General features: G+C 40.5%; 1 protein-coding gene across 1 annotated transcript in view; it reads right to left on the bottom strand.

Annotated features, from left to right (window-relative positions):
- ches1 (checkpoint suppressor 1) overlaps positions 1 to 19,516 on the bottom strand; it is a 90,923-nt gene that overhangs the window by 27,166 nt on the left and 44,241 nt on the right. The window contains exon 3 of the mRNA XM_015048033.1: positions 5,205 to 5,356. Within this exon, the coding sequence (XP_014903519.1) occupies positions 5,205 to 5,356 (152 nt within the window). The remainder of the gene's footprint in view (positions 1 to 5,204; positions 5,357 to 19,516) is intronic.

Below are 19,516 nucleotides of genomic sequence, written 5' to 3'. Positions count from 1 at the left end.
AGCGACAATAGGCGAGAGCGGTCCATGAGGCGTCTATCCTTATATTATGTCTATGGGTCCAACTGTCGGTAGGTCAAAGGTCAGCACCACAGAGGAAGTAATTATATAATAACATTACGCAAAAGTGTCAAGGGAGTGTTGTAAAACATAAAAATATTCGCCATAGTTAGGTACCACAGCCGCCTATTAAAAGATGAAATATTGTAATCCATGAATACTTGAGATTCCTTCTAAAAATGCTTCCAATTCCTTATTTTAATAGTTCAAACACCAAGTATAACTTAACATGCATTAATACACACAGTAGAAACCGTCTTAGCACTGCCACATGAGCTAACATGCACAGTCTTCCTCATCTTCCTCTGCTTTTGGTGGAAAAGTCAATCAGTGTTAAGGAAAATAAAAAGCACTCCTGGATTGGCTGCTTTACAAGCGGCAGCCAACAGCATCTTGGGTATTTCAGTTTCCCAAGATGCATTTACTTTTGAATACTTTTGGTGTGCTCTAAGAAGAAATCCGCAAATAAGCAAATTTATAGTATAGTATAACCTATACTTAAAACGCATGCAGTTTGTAACATGTAAATAAGATAAAATCCCAGAAACAAAGGAAAGAACAGCCAATCGAAAGAACTAAGAAAAGCAGGTGGATTTGCACTGAAATGCACTCTCAAATCTTTGCCACTCCAACTGTCTGTCTCGTCAATGTGAAACTGCTTTTGGTATTGCTAGTGACGTGTAAGAGCACCCTTTCATCTTTGTTTTAGCCAGAAATGCCTCAGCAGTGTCTGTATTGTGCTGGGAGAGAACATCTGTTCAAATTACCATCTCAAACTATCAACCCCTCCACCCCCGAAAGCTGAGAAAGCTACCGGTCAGTGAGAGGCAGAGAGGAGCAGCTCAACTGGAACACAACCCTGTATGAACAGCAGAGAGGCACAGATACAAGGTTTTCCTCCGCAAGACTCTCCACTGCTTGTTGGGTCGTCTCATCGGATGAATCTGGGTTTTTGACAGAAGAAAACCACAACCTCTCTGGTTACACACCTTGATTCCAACACCTAGCCACAGTGAAAGCTGTACATCCCACATACTGAGTAACTTCACGAGAAGACAATCTCATCTCATGCAAAACCTGCACTGCCATCGTCGAGTTCTGGTAATTATTGATAATCAAAACTAACTTACCAATAGGTTTTCAGCAAGATAAATGCACTTGCTTTAAGTCAATGATTCCATTATATTGATAAAAAAAAACTACTATTACTACTACTAGTATATAGGAAAAAAGATGGGGAAAATGTCTAAGTAAAATAATCTGCCAGTGGAATTAGAATTATTTTTTCAACACAATATTAAAGAATTATTGGCTTAAGTTACCATATCTTCATGAAAAGTTACTATTAAGTAAGTCATGTCTTATTTCAAGTATACTGAGATATGAACAAAAAAATACAAGGTAATATTTTGTCTTTTCCAGTGTAACTCTTCTTTTAAATGCCTCAATATGAAAAAAAAAAATAAACAGTTTTACAGTGGCCCAGTTAAAGTCCAGATATAGATGCAGTTGACGTGTCTTGATTGTGGCCGATTCAAAACATTTTTATAAGGAACTGTGTGCCAAAACTTCTCAACGGCGACATAAAATATTCATTACCAGTGGTAGCTAGCACTTGGTGTAAATAGCCACCACCAAATGTGGCACAACCAGCTATTTGGTTTAGGTTGAAGCTACTTTTCACATAATATCAAGCTGATTTGTACAGCCTTTTCCCCACATTAGTAAATAAAATCAAACCTGTTTTTTGTACAATCTAAACATTTAAGCTCGATTAAAAAGGAACTCTTCACTGCTGACTTCCATCACAAACCCATTCGCTGGAGTTTGTGGAAACCCGGGCAGAGCCAGACATCTCACGTTACAACACACTGTGAAGGACGTTTTATAAATATAAGAACTGTGTACTGTAACTGAAGTGAATACAGTACAAACACACACACACACACACACGCACACACACACAGACACAGAGAGAGTGCAGGTGCTGCATCACATGGGGACCTCCAGTTCCCCTTACTCTCTCTCTCCCGCTTCCCCTCTGTGTGTGTCAGAATGCAAATGAACAGCCTCATCCCCCCGCACCCCTCCATGTTCCGAATCCAGCCTCCAATTTGTTCCACTTCCCCATACCTCATTGTTCAAAATGACACTTTTACATTTTATGGTGAACCAATTATTCTGTCTTACACAGTCCGCTGGCTCTGCGAGCCAACCTGCCCAGATCAGCTGGATGGGGGGAGGGTTTGGGGGGGGTGGGGGGTGGAGGGCTGCTGGTTGGACACAGCGAAAGGGAAGAAGAAGAAGAAAAAACTAATGGTACCTCTCTCTGACATATCCGCAGGGATAGATGGAGGTGCAGGATACTGAGAAGTTAGCAAAAAAGGGGGGATGATGGAGGGAGGTGGAGAGGTCATAATGCAAGGATGAGAGGATGCTCTCACTGCGCGGTGTGGAAAAGTGAGCGTAGACAAAGGAGGATTTAATTGAATGATAAAGTGATGGAGGGAGAGGGGGAAAGAGTGGAAAGAAGAGATGAATTACAGCAGGGATAAATAAAGAAGATGAAGAGGAGGCTGCCTCGCCGGTCGCCATTGTATGCCTGAGGACGAACGGGAGGGTGTGTGCGGGACATTAAAAGGGGAGACAAGAGAAGAAGAAAAAAAGGGAGATGGAGGTGTGGAAGAAGCCGGAGGAGATGCGGCAGAGGGGGGTGGGGGGGGGGGGGGGGGGGGGGGTTGGAGGGGTTGATGGAGCGAACATGTGCCGAAAAAAAAAAATAAAAAGGGGCTTTTTTCCCCCTTCTTCTTTACCTGAGATGCGCCTGAGGGCGAGAAAGACAGGACTGTTGTTGCATGAAAGCAGCGTGCAAAAAATAAAAATAAAAAGGATTGGAGGAGAGGATGGAGCGGGTCAGCTCCGACGCCTGCAGCGCGCCGATGCAGAGCGCCAGCGACAGATGGGAGACAGGGAGGTGAATGCACGCTGTAGGTTTTATGTTATAATTGGATATTGGCACGGCATGTTTGATTGGTGGTCTTTAATTTCGGAGATCCACTAAAACTCCTACGCACTCTAATAGAAATGTATATCTGAGTCATTTGTCGTGGGAAAAGTGGGGTTTTATTTATTTATTTTTTTCACCCCACCACCTGTAATCCATATATCTGGTGTCGTAGTTGGAAACTTTTGCTCCAAATGAAAACATCTGAAGCACATTTACATGTGAAAGTAGAGGAGAAAACTGATTCGAAACTTCCAGTTAACTTTTTTCCTCCAGAATTTGTTTCTTTTTATTTATGAAAGAGTCAAAGGACTCAGTCATTACCTAAAGCATGAGTGTCCGAGTCATACTTTCTATATTTTTGCAACATTTAAGCAGACAATTGCACTTTGTATGTTCATGTTTTAGTTTAACTTAATAAAAAATGTCTCCATGATAAAAAAAAAAAAGTTAAATAAGGAGGGTTCATATATTGGCAGATTAGTTCACACTAGCTACTAATTAATAAGTATGTTTGGTGTATTTGATTCGGTAGGAGGTTTAACTTTTTTTTGATCAGGTACAGCTGTTGGATTTTCTACTTATTAAAAATAGTTTATTTTCATTTCATGTAAAACTATGGGATAACATAACAGTGGTACCATGTAAGAGACCAGCCAAAGGTCAAGGTAATCCATCACCTTGACTAAGCCATAGTATGTTAGAGAAAGAAACAAATATGAGCATTATTATGAAGTGGCATAAAAAAGATACATGGTTTTTATTTCTTACAAATAAAAATACAAAAAATACCCAAAATGCCTTGAGAAGTCTCCCTAGTTTGTACATAGAGTCCACCTGTGGGTGATTTGATCTCTCCATAAATACAGCTGTTCTGTGAAAGCATGGTGCTGATAGAATTATGCTTTGGTGATGTTTTTAAAAAATTAAAGTAAAATATAGGATATTCCAGAGAGAAAACCTAACCTAACACCAAAATATACAGCAAGACTTACAACTGAATCGTTTAAGTCAAAGCATATGGAGGTGTCAGAATGGCCCAGTCAAAGTCCAAAACTAAATCAACATCAGAATCAGTGGTAGGCTGGGAAATGCACATTCACAGACGCCTGGCTAATCTGATTGAGTTATTTCACACAGAACAATGGTCAAAACTTTTTATTTTCAGTCGTAGCTGATAACATATTTTGCTGGATGATATGTTGTCCCAAAGACTATTGCGATAAATGATATCGTTGTTTTGAGACCGTTTTCAACTAGTATACTGATAAGAATTCAAGCACACATTCTCACAGATCAATAAACGATCATTTCCAAAGAACATTTAAAATCGGAACAGGAAGACATTTTTTAAATATTCAAAATAATTAAACAAAGCAATAAATAAAAAGGATTATTAAGTTTTAAACAAAATAAATTGCCCTTCAAAACAGAGTCATCATGAGGCTCAAACAGGAATAACACGCAAAACTGCCAGTTAGTACTTCGGCAAAAAAACAAATGTTTGCAGCATTTCTCAAAATGACGGCTTTTCATTAATATTAAAGGGCAGCTTTTCTTAAAAGATTAAGTGAACGACACAAACAAGAATGCAAATGAAAACTGTGACTCAGTTTAATTTATCATGTGATTCATTGAGTTATTGCTTATTGTGACCGGCTTAGTCAGACATGCCCCAAAAAGACCAGGAAGGTGGTTCTACTGTTTAAAATCATACATCATTTTCATGATTATGTGCTACTTTGTGTATTTCTGTCAGCTAAAGACCAACTGAAATACATTAGGATTTATTGAACTTAGTTCAATAAATCCTAATGTTTGCAAAGCAAACTTTGCACCAGGTTAGTGGCACACCTTTCTGGTCTAGTAGGACCCAGGAGAAGTTGAGTTTATGGTGGATTGACAATTGCGCAAGTTGTTTACCCACCAAGGTAAACCTGGTCATGAAGCAAAACACACTATTGCATAGCTATTATTTATTTCTGGCTCAATAGTCAACTGTAAAACAAGTTGTGTGACAGGACAGAACAATCACAGAGATACAAAACGGAGAAATTCCAATCAAGGCCTCTACAACCTTGATCTAGCTGTAAAGGAGATTAAAGTCACAGAAGATCTCAGCTTTTCTCTGTTGGTTTCTTACCTGTGGTGAAACGTCTGAGGCAGGCTGGGCGGGGAGGTGGAAGGTGTGGCCAAACTGGGCGAATAAGGATGATACGGCGTCTTCTTCAGCGCCTGGATCAGGTTGTGCCTGTACTCTGGATCTATGGACCACAGGGAGCCTTTGCCTATGCTCTGAGAGAGAGAAGAGAAGAACAAACGAGAGATATCAGATTGGAAGTAAAACCTCCTAAAGCACGTTGGATTCTTCACATCAGGCGGACCGGAGCCACCAGGTGGAGAAGCGAATGTCCCTTATTAGCCAAACCACCTGTTGAGAGAACAAATTCTGCATTCCTGCTGAGTGAAAGACTGAGAAAAACAGCGGTGTGTGTTGAATATTACTGCCCAAACCCATTCCAGATCACATGCCATCCAAACACTCACATGTTCCACAAATAGACAACACTCTGAGGGATGGAAAACTAATACACCCTCAATGCCAGAGCCGCCTTCTCCCATTGCCAGCTTCTCCTTGAACAAGAAAAACAAAACAAAAAACAAAACAAAAAAAAACAAAACAACAAAGACAAAACACAGCTTTTTGAAGAAGATCGGAAAACTTGAACTTTCTCCACTCCAGAGGCGACAACTGTGTGTATTTTTAGATCAAAGCACCCTCTCCCACCCCCAATCCTTCTCCTAATGAAGCTGTCAGCTCATACTCTAAAGGAAGCCAGCCTATAGATTACAGAGAAAGGCAGCGGTGCAAACACTCTGCCCGTCTGTGGATCTACCAGCCCTCTCTGTGTGGAAGTGGCAAAATCAAACAGGTTTTGCCCGTGGCGGGACGAAGGATGAACACCATGTAAGTCGTTGTGTTCAGATCGCTTTGTGGTACGCTGTTGAATGATAGGTGCAGGGGCTGGGTAGATGTCACCATGCAAAAGTGGCTGTAGACTTCTGCTGTCTGGAAGTATAACAAGTAATCTACAAAGAGGGAAGTGACACATGGGCCAGAAGCATTAAGTCGTGACTGATCTGAAAACCCGTCATGCATTTCCTATCATCACTAGAGATATATCTGATAATATAACACTAAACACAGTTGTAAGTCAGTCTAAAAACAGCCAGTCTTTCTTTTTAATCAACATGATTCCACCACAGACGCTTCAAACTAATACATTGCTGGCATTATACAGAGAAAGCAGTCTTTTACCACTTTTCTTTTTTTTTTTGCATAGTCTCCTTAGATTATCCACTGTTCTAGGAAAAGTTGTCAAAATAATCCATATTTTGTTCTAATAAATCTTTTGTCCTTCACCACACCAGGGTATGGGCTGCCAAAGGAAGAACTCCCCAGATTTCAGTCTTCAGCAGTTCGTTCTAGTTGGTTCCACGTGTAGCCAATCTTTTTTATGTCTGTCTCGCCTGGTGTTTCTTGGATGGCCTCTCTTTCGCTTGCCTTAGGGGTTCCACCTGAAAGTCTGGTTGTGTTGGTTGGCGATTTGTGTAGAGTCTGTCCTACCCAACTCCATGTTTTCTTCCTGATTTCTGCCTCTACTGACAGTTTGTAAGTCCTTTCCTGTAGGCTGATGTTACTGATAATGTCTGGCCAGCAAATACCGAGAATTCTTCTAAGACATATGTTCAGGAATGTTTGAGTTTTTCTAGTTTGAGAATTTGCTTGTCCTCCAGGTTTCAGCCCAACAGTATCGACTCTCTCAACTTTTCAACTCGGAGTTGAACAGTTTGTTCTTGTGGAATGCATATTCATACATCCCGCATGTATGAATATGTGGGAGGTGCTTTCCCGCATATCTGTGCATCGTTGCAGACCAAACCTCAACTTTGCTTTATCTGACCATTGAGTTAAAGCTCCAGGAGAGATTAGCAAACTTCACATGGGTACAGTTGACTGTACTACCGATACAATCAGTGGGTTGCCAGTTCAATCACCAGTCCGTCCATCTCTGTTGTTGTGTCCTTGGGCAACACTCTTCACCCGCTTTCCCTGCTGGTGTTGGTCAGAGGCCCGGTGGTGCCGGTGCATGGCAGCCTCGCCTCTGTTAGACTGCCCCAGGACCGCTGTGGCTACTATTTAGTAGCTTGTCACTATGAGCTTGTGAATGTGTGAATAACTGAACATAGTGTGAAGAGCTCTGGACTTGATTATGCGCTGTACATCATTTACCTTCACTATCCTGCTTACTGTATATTGTGGCACAGCTAAGATGACTCCTAGTCTAGTGGCCAGTGGCTCAGAAGGACGTTTGTGTGAAGACCAAGCAGAGCCTCTACTCATTTCCTTACCTCCCTCCTGTGTAGCAGAATCAACAACCCATGTCTGGCCAACTTCAGCCCTCCAACATTGAGAAAATTTAAGAAGCTAATAGAGCATATGCTGATTTGTGTCTGCAACCGCCCTGTCTGGGTCTTTGCATTGTTATGTCAGCTGTGTTGAATGCAGCCCATATGTGTCAAGCCTTACTCTGTGCGTGTATGTGTGGGTTAATGTGTGTGTGCGCGTGTGCATAGTGAGTTCCCTGAGGAGTGTGATATTACCCAGCATGGTCTGCTCCTAGGAGTGCTTCTATGACTGCCAGCGACGCCTTCTCCTGGAGAGCATGATATTGCACACACATACACAAACTCCCACAGAGGTGACCCCCACTGGGCCAAAATCCACCAAACCCCACCCAACCTGCAACACTGCCACGCTGCCAGTGTTTGTGTAGATGTATCTATATGTGTGAATGGTGTCTGCCTGGGCTGCCGACCGATTAAATCAATGCTCTCTCCTGAATGTCTGTCTGCTGGGGGGTCCTCGCCTCTGCCAACCAGCCAGCCAATCCCGCTCCTCCAACCACAGACCCCCCTCCTTCTCGGCCGCCAGGCCAATCACACGGTGCATCTCACAGGAAGGGTCGGTAACCTGGGTTATAGCAGTCGCCTTGGCAACAGGCATCATTATGGAAGCAAGCAAAGGTAAAATGGAGTTTGCGTTTTCAAACAATGTCATAAAGTTGAGATATGGGCAGCCAGTGTGATGTCAAGAATTGGTTTCTGACGACTTCGGGCTTAATAAGAACTGTCCATCTCCTCTCTTCCATCCTCTGTCGGGATGAGCAATTTTTTTTTTTCCTTTTTGCCCTCATTTATGTTCCACATCCAACATGTTCCTGAAAATAGTCACATAACCGCAGCGCCATGCAGCGTACGAGCAGGATTACACAACAAATAATCCCCTCACTTTGAAAGGTTCGCCCCTTACTTTTGAGAAGTACCCGATAAAGTATGAAACTAAATCTGACAAGGGAGCGCATTAGACTTTATAGACAACTTTAAAAAAGAAAAAAGAAATTAGAAGAACGGGCTGAGAATTAATTTAGAGAGCAGTGGTCCTTTTATGTCCTGGAACATACAGGTGATGAAGAAAACAGGCATGTCTGGGACACATTATCATACGATTTAGAAGGCGGGGGGGGAGAGAAAGAGGAGAGAGGAGGGGAGGGGGCAGAGAAAAAGTCAGATAGAGGGATGATTGTGAGTTGCTAACATCTGTTTCCTGTGTTATATAAGCTGTTGGGGCTGGTCTCCCATGGAAATGGGAGATATTAAAAAGTCCTGCTGCCACTGACCTTGCTGGTAGCAACCACACAGCCCTGCCACTGCATTCCTGAATGCATGATTATCCTGTCGCATGAACATTTACCTGTCACAATCTCGCACCACGGCTAAGACTGTTCAGATTAGCCCGTCCTTTTGTCATCTGTACCCAATTAGAATTATTCTGGGTTAAAGGGACAGTTTGACAAATTACACCTACAGAAAGAAATGAGATGAAAGTGCCTTTGAACTCCTTGGACTATTGAACATTCATTATATTAGAGCTACAAACATTCGTGTTTTTTTTTTCTTTTTTATTGGGATTAAACTGACAAAGCAACACAGAGGCATGCATCACCTTGAAGTTGAAAGGTAAAGACTTTTGTTTCTTTGCCCTTTGTTCTGATACCCCAAAATAAAATAAAAAAATTGTCTTCACAAGTGATCTTATCAGAACAGACATACAGTTTTGGTTGGAGTATCTGTTTAGAGAACAATTAATTACGCAATCCTCAAATTTGGTCTTTGTTAAGTAACAAGACGACGACAGTAGGCGTGTTTCCATCAATGACTTTTTGTGCACATTTTGAAGTCATATTTCTTTCTCTGCGTTAAAAAAACATGTAACAGCGCTAATACTAGCTGACATTAAGGAACAATTACACCTTGCCTGATAGCAACACATCCCTGAAAACTTTGTTGCATTTTTCTGAGATGTGTGGTACATGCTGGTTTGCAACCTCCACTTCCTGCTTATTACAGCCACACTAATGTCAACATCTGACAAAACTACGTTTTGAAAAGCCTGGTTAATTTGCTGCAAACCAGTAGATGAAAACTTGCCTAATTTGAATTTTCTCTCTCTTTATTTTTTGAGACATTTGAAAGAATTTGCTTAAAATTCACATGACATTTGGGCAAAAACATTGCTATTGTTTGGAGTTTTTCACAACCATAGACCTTATCAAACAAGAGCAAAATTAAATTTTCTGGCTCATGTGGGGGTGAAATATGGTTTGCCAAATGGGCAGCTTCATACAGATCCACAACATATTTTTTAGGCTTTTAATTGGAAAAAACAAAAAAACAAAATGGGGCATTGTTTTTCCTCTTCAGTTAAAATTATGCACTACTTTGTGTTGCTCCACCAGAAGTAAAATGTGGAAAATTTCAAAGGGTGGGCTTACTTTTGCAGAGCATTGAACTGTTTGTCTAATGTGATACTTAGAGGTTGGTTAGCTCTGGAAAGCACCGCCTTGCTGTTTTACACCTAAGCAAACTTGTTAACCCCTGAGAGTAACACGAGCATCGAATTATGCCATACCTGAACAGAGCGAGGTGAGCTGCTGATCTTCATGCTTAGCTAAGCTAACCAGCTGCTACATATTCAATGAACTATGAAAAAGGGTAGCAGTCCTCTCTGAGCATTTTGTATGAAAAAAAAGCAGACACAATTCAATGTTTTCTATATTAGCAGCTTTCATCAAGCCAAGCATCTAATGAGCCCAGTTTGTTATAGAGCCGAAATAATGGCCAAAACAACAAAAACAGCTAGCTGAGCTAGTTTTAAGTAACACAATGGCTATAAGTGAAAACAATAGTGAATTGGTTAACAGTAAATCACCAAAACAGTCTATTGTAGATAGGTAAATAATGTATAAATCCTCATGTGAAATAGTCCCAAATTAAGAGACATGGAAGAAATGAAAAACGAGGGTCGAATCAGGGATTTCCACACAGCAACATGAAATCCAGAGTAAAACATGGAAGAGATTACATTCACCAACACCTAGACGGGATCTGACACGCTTGGGTTTTCACTGCCAATGATCCGAACTTAAAAGGAGCGGCCATTATTGCTTTGCTTACAGGGGGCCTGCAGTAGGGATGAGTCATTCTGTGGCTCTAACTTAAGCTATTTGCTAACCTGCAAAACTGATAGCGATAATTGCAGTTGTTATTTTGACTCTTAAAATGTTTCACAGTTTCGCCGAGTTTTATGTTAAATTGAACACATAAGAAGCCTTTTAAGACCACTGAGCTTTCAATTTTCACCCTATGTGGATATTGCTGAATAATCTTGCAACCTACAGTTAGCTTGCTTAATCCTTTGAGGAAGTTCAATTTGGTTCAAAAATAATTGCTGATGCTGATGGAACCACGCAATAGAAAACCAAGAAGATCTCACCTTGGCCTTTTTGTTCTTGACTCATTCTGTGAACTTTCATAAAATGGATCACATTGGATTCTTGATGCCAACCTTCACAGATTTGACATACGGCAGTCATGTCTTAGTTTGGTGAGAAAAACTGACTAAAAACTAGAGGTTGGTGACACAGAATTGTAATTTTATCGTGATATTTTGTGGTACCATACTGTGATAATGCTAAAAGTTATGATTAAGTCATTTAGGTGGTACAGCATTGACAGTGCGGTAAACACAAATATTGTTCTTGAAAAACATTCATATTTGAAGCAGGCTGATTCAGAACACCACTGAAAAACTGCACACATTAAAAACATGTAATCACATTCTGGAATATTTATTGACGCTGTTGTGGAAGAAACGGTGGAGAGAAAAAAAGCAAAAGCAAAAATAACACTTCCCATAATATCGTCAGGTTTTTTAGCACCATTCATTGAAATTTGTTGAGACAACAATAAGTCAAAATTCTTTTCATTTATCACGATAAATTATATTCAATAAAATAAATAACCACCGCTACGAAAAAGTAACTTCTCCCACTGAAACAACAGCTACAAATACTTATGCGTCTCCAGCTCTGGATTCATTGTTTGAACCTCTGTTTGAAATTAGACATAATATGTAAAGCCCAGATCACACACACACACATACACACACTCAGTTAAACTCTAAATGCAAGCATCAGAGTAACTGGCTTTGTTATCTGCACAACATGACTCAATCTATATTATTACAACTGCATACAGGTTCAATAAATGACACCCCCAGGCAGCGGAAATGCTTTAACAAACCCTGATTAAAATCACTGTGCTACAAGGATCCACCATTACTGTACACATTGTATACACATAAACAAGAGGACCAAAATAAGACAGCAGCTGCAGAGCAGCACAGATCAGACACATGACTGAGCAATATGGCAAGTTTTTAATGTTTATTGTTCAGAAAAAAAGTGACTTTTTGTAAAATAGAAGGGTTGTGGAAATACATTTTAAAAACACAAACTCTTACACAAGTAGTGTTGGTCTAGTTTTTAGTACTATATAATATATTGGTACACTTGAAATGAGATAAAATTAACTTTAAAGTAACTTTTGAGCAAAATATAGAAGCTTTTTTTAAGCCAATAATTAGTATTGATGAAAACATACCATTTCCACTACAGGTCATTTCACTTTTAACAACAACTTTTCCTCATATTACAAGTGAAATAATCAATATTAAGTAATTATTTACTTAAGACAAGCCACCATATTCTGCTAAAAAGCTACTTGTAAGGTGTTTTGTTTTATTTCAAGTCTACTAAGATATTTGCTCTAGAAACTAGACCAAAAATACTGAGTAGGATTTTCTGGGGTTTTTTTGCAGTGTAAAGTTCTAATTTGACTTGTATGATTAGATTATTCTCACCTTTCATTCCTTATTAATGACATTTTATGCAAAAACACATAAATCTACAGATGCTTTTAGGGACTGAAGACTTTTCCAGTGTCAGATCCAGTCCGTCGTTGTTCAGCTCGTACCAAGAATAGGCCCATCTGGTGTGAAGTAAAGTTTAAGTACTGCTAAGTTTTCTTACATCACAGCCAAAATAGACTTTAAAAAAAGGGATAGTGAGCCTGGACTGAATTAAACTCCTAAATTCTTGATAACATGTTGCTTTTTTCTGTGGAACGGAAGCCGCTTACAGATGTTTAAACTGCAGCCTTTGGGCGAGACGGAACGTATGGCGACAACGAGGTTTTTGACATGCAATGACATAAAATATGTCAAAATGAGCAACCAGGAGTTTTCACATTTCAGGAAGGTTTTTCCTAAACATATAGAGGAGAATGTTTGACTGAGAAGAAAGACTGTCATATGGATTCTGAACTAGATCTTTACAGTTGGGAATAATTTCCATATGCAATAAGCTGAGAAAAAAAAACACAAAAAAAAACAGCCTACAGCCAGGCTTAGACGGTCTGACTTGCTGAAGGTGGGAGATGATGAGAGCACAGCGCAGGCTTTTGTGTGATCCGATGTCAAAGTGTCGCCAGCGCTCGGAGTCTGGCTGTTTTGCTCTATGTGGCAGTTTTACGAGGGGCGGGAAGTTTTCTGTTCTGCAAAATGACCCCAGAACGGTCAAATGGTTCATCTGTCTGCAGGCCAACACTGGCCACAAGCAAACAGTCAGAGCTGCAGCGCATGTCCATGTTAGAGTGCAAGAAAAACTACAGAACCTTTGTAAGGTTACTTAAAAGGGGGTTATATACAAATGCTAGCCAAATTTTCAGATTTTTATTTCTTACTAAATTTTAAATCATCTCTCTTTTTCCTATAATTTCTCTACTATGCAGCACTTTGTGTTGGTCTATCACAAAATACATGGAAATCTGTGCTTTTAACACAACAAAATGTTGATGGAAAAGTGAACTTCTCAATCACTGAACTAAAAAAAGTTTTTTAATGCATTTTTTTTAACATATCGGTCTTCTATTTGCCATATACTAATATTTTTTATATTTGCCAATTTGCAATTGAAGTTTTCTTCAATACTTTTGCAATATTTGGAAAATTGCTGAATTCTCTTTAATGAATAATTATATTCAGTCATCTAACTATTACTAATAATATTTAATTTTCCTTCCGGATAAATAAACTACTTTTGAATTTGATATAGTTACAGAACCTATTAAAAATATATTCACTCTCTTGGATGTTTTATCTTTTTTATTGCTTTTACAAATCAGTCATGATCAACATAATTTGGCTTTTGCAACAAAAACGTAAAACAGAAACTTTAATGTCAAAACAAAACCAGATTTCTCCAAAATAACTATAGTTAAATAAAAATATTTGCCATATAACAAGTGACTGCTTAAATATCGAACACTTTTAAAGGGACTGATCTAATTCAACAGAGGCCCACATTTTGTATATTTGTCAAAAAAGCCACATTTTGTTTATATTGATTGATTTGTAAAAGCAATAAATAAATAAAACATACAAAGGGTTGAATACTTTCCATAAACACTGTATAACCAGCGACGGCTTTATTTAAAATCCAAGTCAACAGTGACGGTCATCGACAGGAAGTCGTCTTTCACTCAAGCACCAAAGAGCATTTTAGCACCCTTTCTCCACCGACACCTGGGTTTACTACCTTTCTAATTAGGCACTAAATGCTTTCTTATGTTTACTGTGTGGTTAATTAAATTTCTTGTTGTCAGGCAGGTGTGAGAGCACAGATGAGCTCTTTCACTGGAAACAGCAGCTGGCTCTGATAATCTGCAGTTGAAGACACTTTGTTTTATTTTTTTAATTTACTTTTACAACTGACTTAATCTGGGTTTTTGTTCATTTAGTTTGTGTGTAAAGCTCCAAGACATAGCAAGTCCAGTTAAATCTACCTTAGTCAACAAAAGGGTGGCCTGAAGATTCATCCATTACAGATGCTATGAAGTGTGACTTTAAGATCATTTGGCTATGTTCTTGTTCTCGACTGCAACAGCGGAAACCTTCGTCTAAAAAAATGAGATTATTGACATCTTGATGAAATTTAAGAACTCCCTTTTTTATGAAGATGTTGCCCACAGCTTCAAAATGTTTCACATGAGAGGCACTAGAGATGCACTGAGGGCCTTTTAAGGACAATCAGCACAATTTCTGGCTCAGCTGGTCAGTGAACGCACCATACCTAAGCTCTAAAAGGTCGCACTATTAGCACCCTTTGGTGTGGAAGATGCAAGAGAAAGAGAAAGCCAATTTTAGGACATAGATTTCTGTTGTGGCACTAATGGCATAAGAGGTTAGGAGAGTAAGACTTTTCACATGTAACAGGTAGGAAGTCGGAAATGCTGGGGAACACACACACACACACACCACAACGTTTCAGTTACACCAACATCTGAGGCTGTGGCGAGATCTCAAAGGTGTGAGATCTCACAATAATGAAACGCAGCAACGTTTTCGTCAAAGCGAAGTCAGTCTCACTGTAACCAACATCTGACTCCTATGTTTTAAGTGCTTATTTTGAGGATAAGACAGTGAGGTTAGCTGATAGCTGTACTGACAGTCTACAAGTTAAGAAGCCCTCACGATTTCATTGATTTTAAAACTATGCAAATCAAACGTCGATAAAGTGACAGACTAGACACGAAGCCCTGGAAAAATATTGCCGCTACCCTACCGTTAGCTGCTAATGATGCTAATGACGTCACACATGCTTAGCGGCATTAAAGTGCGATTTTGTCATGCGGTGTCCACCACCTCTCCGAACTGAATAATTGTACGCTGACTAAGCATTCAGTTGGCCATTTGTAAAATGTTTACTCCTAGTGGTTACTCGTTCTCCGAAAACAGTTGCTACAATGACGTCTCGTTCTCGTGGAGCGTTATTGTCTCATCAGGGACAGGTTGTACCGTTACACCCCTACTGCTCTGGCCACCATCCTAATCACTAACATGTGACAAGCAAAATTTAAACTGCAATTTAAAAATAAATCTTTGTAAAATCCTGTTTCTTCAGCTTCACACAGTGTGACGTCGCCTCTGCTCCTGCAATGCAAGACAAATGAGGGTAGGAAGGCCAGAAAAAAATAAAAATGTTTGAATGCATTTAGCTTTCATATTATAAAGAAATGTGAATTGGTTAAAAGATTGGAAAACAACCAATGATTGGAAACAGGGCTCCTGTCATTTTTCACCAAATAAGGGAAAAAGGCTGTGGTCACTCTTGCAGGACAACATGTTGCAATCTCTGTAAGAAATACCAGATGTATGACATTTTTATTTTAAAAAAATCTACATGGTTGCAGTCTTCTGGTGGGCTCAATTTAATGAAACCCCCCCCCAAAAAAAAACAAAACAAAAAACAACACTTTTAACCAGGCAATTTCACCCTCACCTGAAACTCTAACTGTTTAAAACGTAAAAACATCAACGAGCGCCTCTCGTCTGAACGAGGGTGAGGTTAAGTTCGGGGGCGACACACGTAAGTGCGACGCAGAGAGACTTCACAGCGAGTCTCGGATTACAAAACTGCCTCGCTCTCCCTCTGCTGTGATTTCATAAGAGGCTTTGAGAGATATATTGCTGACTCCGTCGATGTGTGTTTGGGCGTGTGCGTGCGTCGCTCCGTTACCACATTGATCTCCGGCGCTGATCCACAAGACTGAGGGCAACAACACTTGCCATTAAGGCATGTCATTCAGCGCGGAGAAGAATCCTGTTTGTAAACAAAGCCATGGCAACAGCCAGACTCGCTCGCTTGCTCTCACGCTCGCAACTTGGAGTTGCCACACACACACACACACACACACACACACACACAAACACACACACACACACGCACACATGCGCAGAAGCGTCGCAACACGGCGAGCTTTATTCCGAACCAGACCCCCATCTTGTCATCTGCCTGGATATGACCCAGAAATACAGCCACTGGAACAAATAGGCCACCGTCGTATTAATCTTCACCTCTGGAAATTGATGGAAATGTTAACTTGGTGCCGTTTTCACGAATCCTCCTTCCCCTCATGAGCGCGATCTCGATTTGTCCCTCGTAACCATAACTTGACCTCCCCCCGTCCCCTTTGGCGACTCCCTCGCTCTCCTCCAACAGTGAAAAAGAAGTAAAAAAAAAACAAAAACACAATGCAGTATAACAGAAACATATCTTACAGCCTGTAATTGCACGCTCAGTTCAAAGGAAATAAACAGGTAGAGGAGGAGAGTAAGAGAAAGAGAGAGGTGTATTCGCATGCAGATATTCTTGGCGAAAAGCTTTTGGAAGGGAAAAAAAAAGAAAAGAAAAAGGGCAAGAGTCTGAGTGAAATTACAGAGATTCTGTAATTGCGGCTTCAGATAAAGCCTGGGCTCTTGGCAGGTAGAGTAAGAGTCTGCAGAGATGTGCCCTCATTTCCACACCGACGCGGCGCTCGCATGCTCAAGCCCCTTTTACGCACCCATGCGTGTTTTTGGGTGGGGGAGAGGGGTTGTGCATGTGTGTGTGTGTTTGTTTGTTTGCATGTCAGAGTTGTCCTGTGTATGCAAGACAAAAAAAGAGAAGACGACAGAGAGAGAGAGAGGAAGGGAATGGGTTTGAGGGGTTAATGAGTGTGCTGTCTTAAGCAGATGAGCCGTCCTTGCCAGAATCACCTCTCCACAAGCTGCTCCGCGCACAAACACGTAAGAGGAGGACATATACTTTTTTTTTCCCTCCCCACTCAACACCTCTGAAGCGCACGCACACACACACACACACACACACACACACACACACACACACACACACACACACACACACTTATATACAAGTCGGTAAAGCCAAATCAGTTTTCCCCGTTGCTACAGCAACAGCATACTTTTATGTCAACTGCAACCTTGTTACTATGGAGATATGTATACAAGAGAAACTCTGGGCCGTCGTAGTCAAGAGCCAGATGACAGCACAGAGCGAGGGCGTGTGCGTTGCACAAACACACACTTTTCGCCATCCTTCATCCATTTTGTTTATCCACACACACACGCACACATATATACACACACACATGATTCAAATCCCATTCTGGTCAAAGAAGCCAGACAGCAGAAGCAGTCGCCTCTCCTCTGGTGTAATCTCCATCAGCGTGAACATTGATCCTCATCATTCGCTGCCGCCACCCATCTCACCCCCCCCTTCACTCCCACCAACCCTGCTTAACAACCCCTAGGGCAGGACAGGATCTAAAGGCTGCTGGCATCTGTGTTATTAAATCCTCCGGTATTAATTTAGCACTAATTGAGAGAGGGATTCGCTCCCACTTTACCCTGAGCACAAAAAAAAAAAAGAAGAAAAAAAAAATCTGCTCGGGAAAGCCAGTATTAAAGGGCTGCATCAAGACTTAAATCAAAAGCGAAACGCTCTTCCCACCGGGGAGGCACAGAACGTCGGAGTGAAAGAGAACTATGAAAGAGGAGATCATCAACTATTGATAAGGCCGATTCTGGTACAGCTGTAGACAAAAAACAGAATCTGTTTGACTTCACGTTGAATGTGTCTGCGAGCGGCTGATAACCGTCTGGCTGTGAAATGAGGTCTAACCGCACATGATGGAGTGATTATGGGTTGGGGTTGTTTTATATAAAAAAAAAAACAAACAACAACCTGTGGATGAACTGAAATTGTTAATCGATGACTGTGGTTGTAATTAGAGTGAATATTTGCAGCAAGATGGCTTTTATCAATATATTAATTATTATTTTATTTAATTTTTTTCCTTTTTCCCCTAACAAGATTTTACTTTCTGCATTTTGTTGTCGCCTCTACTGTCCAGCAGGGGGAGGGAGGACCGGGCAGCAGGAAGGTTAAGATGACCTCCAAGTGTTTTTTTGCATTCAACTCCAAGATGGGGAGTTTTTCTTTGCTCTTTTTCATGTTGTGTCATGTTACAACCTCAAGTTGCCTACAAGTTAGCAGACAAAAACAAAGTAGTGCACAATTGATTATGCACGACATAGAAAAAGCGTTACCGTTACCCCTTCTTCTTTGAATCTCAACTGAATTTAAATCTGAACTTTGACTAGGCCGTTCTAACCTGAATGTGCTTTGATTTAAACCAGGAACGTGCAACCTTTGCGATGCTAAGATCCATATTTGCCTCCAATGCAGCTGAATTAGACTCGTTTAGAGCCGCAAATGTTACATGACCTTTAAAAAAAAAAAACGTACATTTGTTCAGGAATTTTGTCATTTTTAAAGGCTCCCATTTAATTTTATTTTTGAAGATAATGAAGAAAAATTATAAAACCTTTGCAGAAAAAAATGAACTGGCCATCATGCTTCATAGTGAATGCAATGAGAGTTTAGAATGTAAGACAAAATTACCTTTTTTTTTTCTAAAAAAAAAAAACAAAACAAAAAAACAATAAAAATCACTAAATCTGGTGTCATCTGACTGGCCCAAGGCTTTTCCTCTGGGCCACGAAGTAACATATCTGTTATTCCTATGTTAATTTGATTCAGTAGAGGCTTCCACACTTCCCATATTTGTGTCCTCTGTCACTTTTATCAGCAGTTAAAACTGTTTAATCTGTTGTTAACGTGTTGTAACCTGTTTTTCCAAGCCACCTTTAAACGCAACATGAGCGCTACGACGCTCGCGCTGGGTTTACACCTGAAGGAGACCTGCTGCTGCTGTGCGGAGCTACGTAGGTTTGTGTTAGAATGATGGCAGCAAACCAGCAAAACGCAAAGAACTTTTCACAGTTTTTCCCTCCAAACTAACCGACTGAGTTGAGTAAAGCTGTTGGATGCAGGTAATAATGACTAGCTAATATCAATACAGAACCTTAAGCTTAACAAGTATCTTGTAGGCTATGATGTTGGTGTCTATTTTCAGCTACGTACATTCATTTTGCCCCCAAAGAAGTTGACGACCCCCCGTCACACGCGTCTTCAACCAGACAGCCATTTGTAATCCATAGGGGGGGCGCAGAAAATGTTTGGAAACCACTGGGGGGGGCGCAGAAGAAAAAGTTTGGGAACCACTGCACAATGAGTAATAAAAAGTTGC

Source organism: Poecilia latipinna, unplaced genomic scaffold (assembly GCF_001443285.1).
Source record: "Poecilia latipinna isolate Pla-1442-1.1 unplaced genomic scaffold, P_latipinna-1.0 Scaffold857, whole genome shotgun sequence".
In the NCBI taxonomy this organism is placed as follows: domain Eukaryota; kingdom Metazoa; phylum Chordata; class Actinopteri; order Cyprinodontiformes; family Poeciliidae; genus Poecilia; species Poecilia latipinna.
Note: the sequence above shows the minus strand (reverse complement) of the source record. Positions and strands in the feature narration are given on the sequence as shown.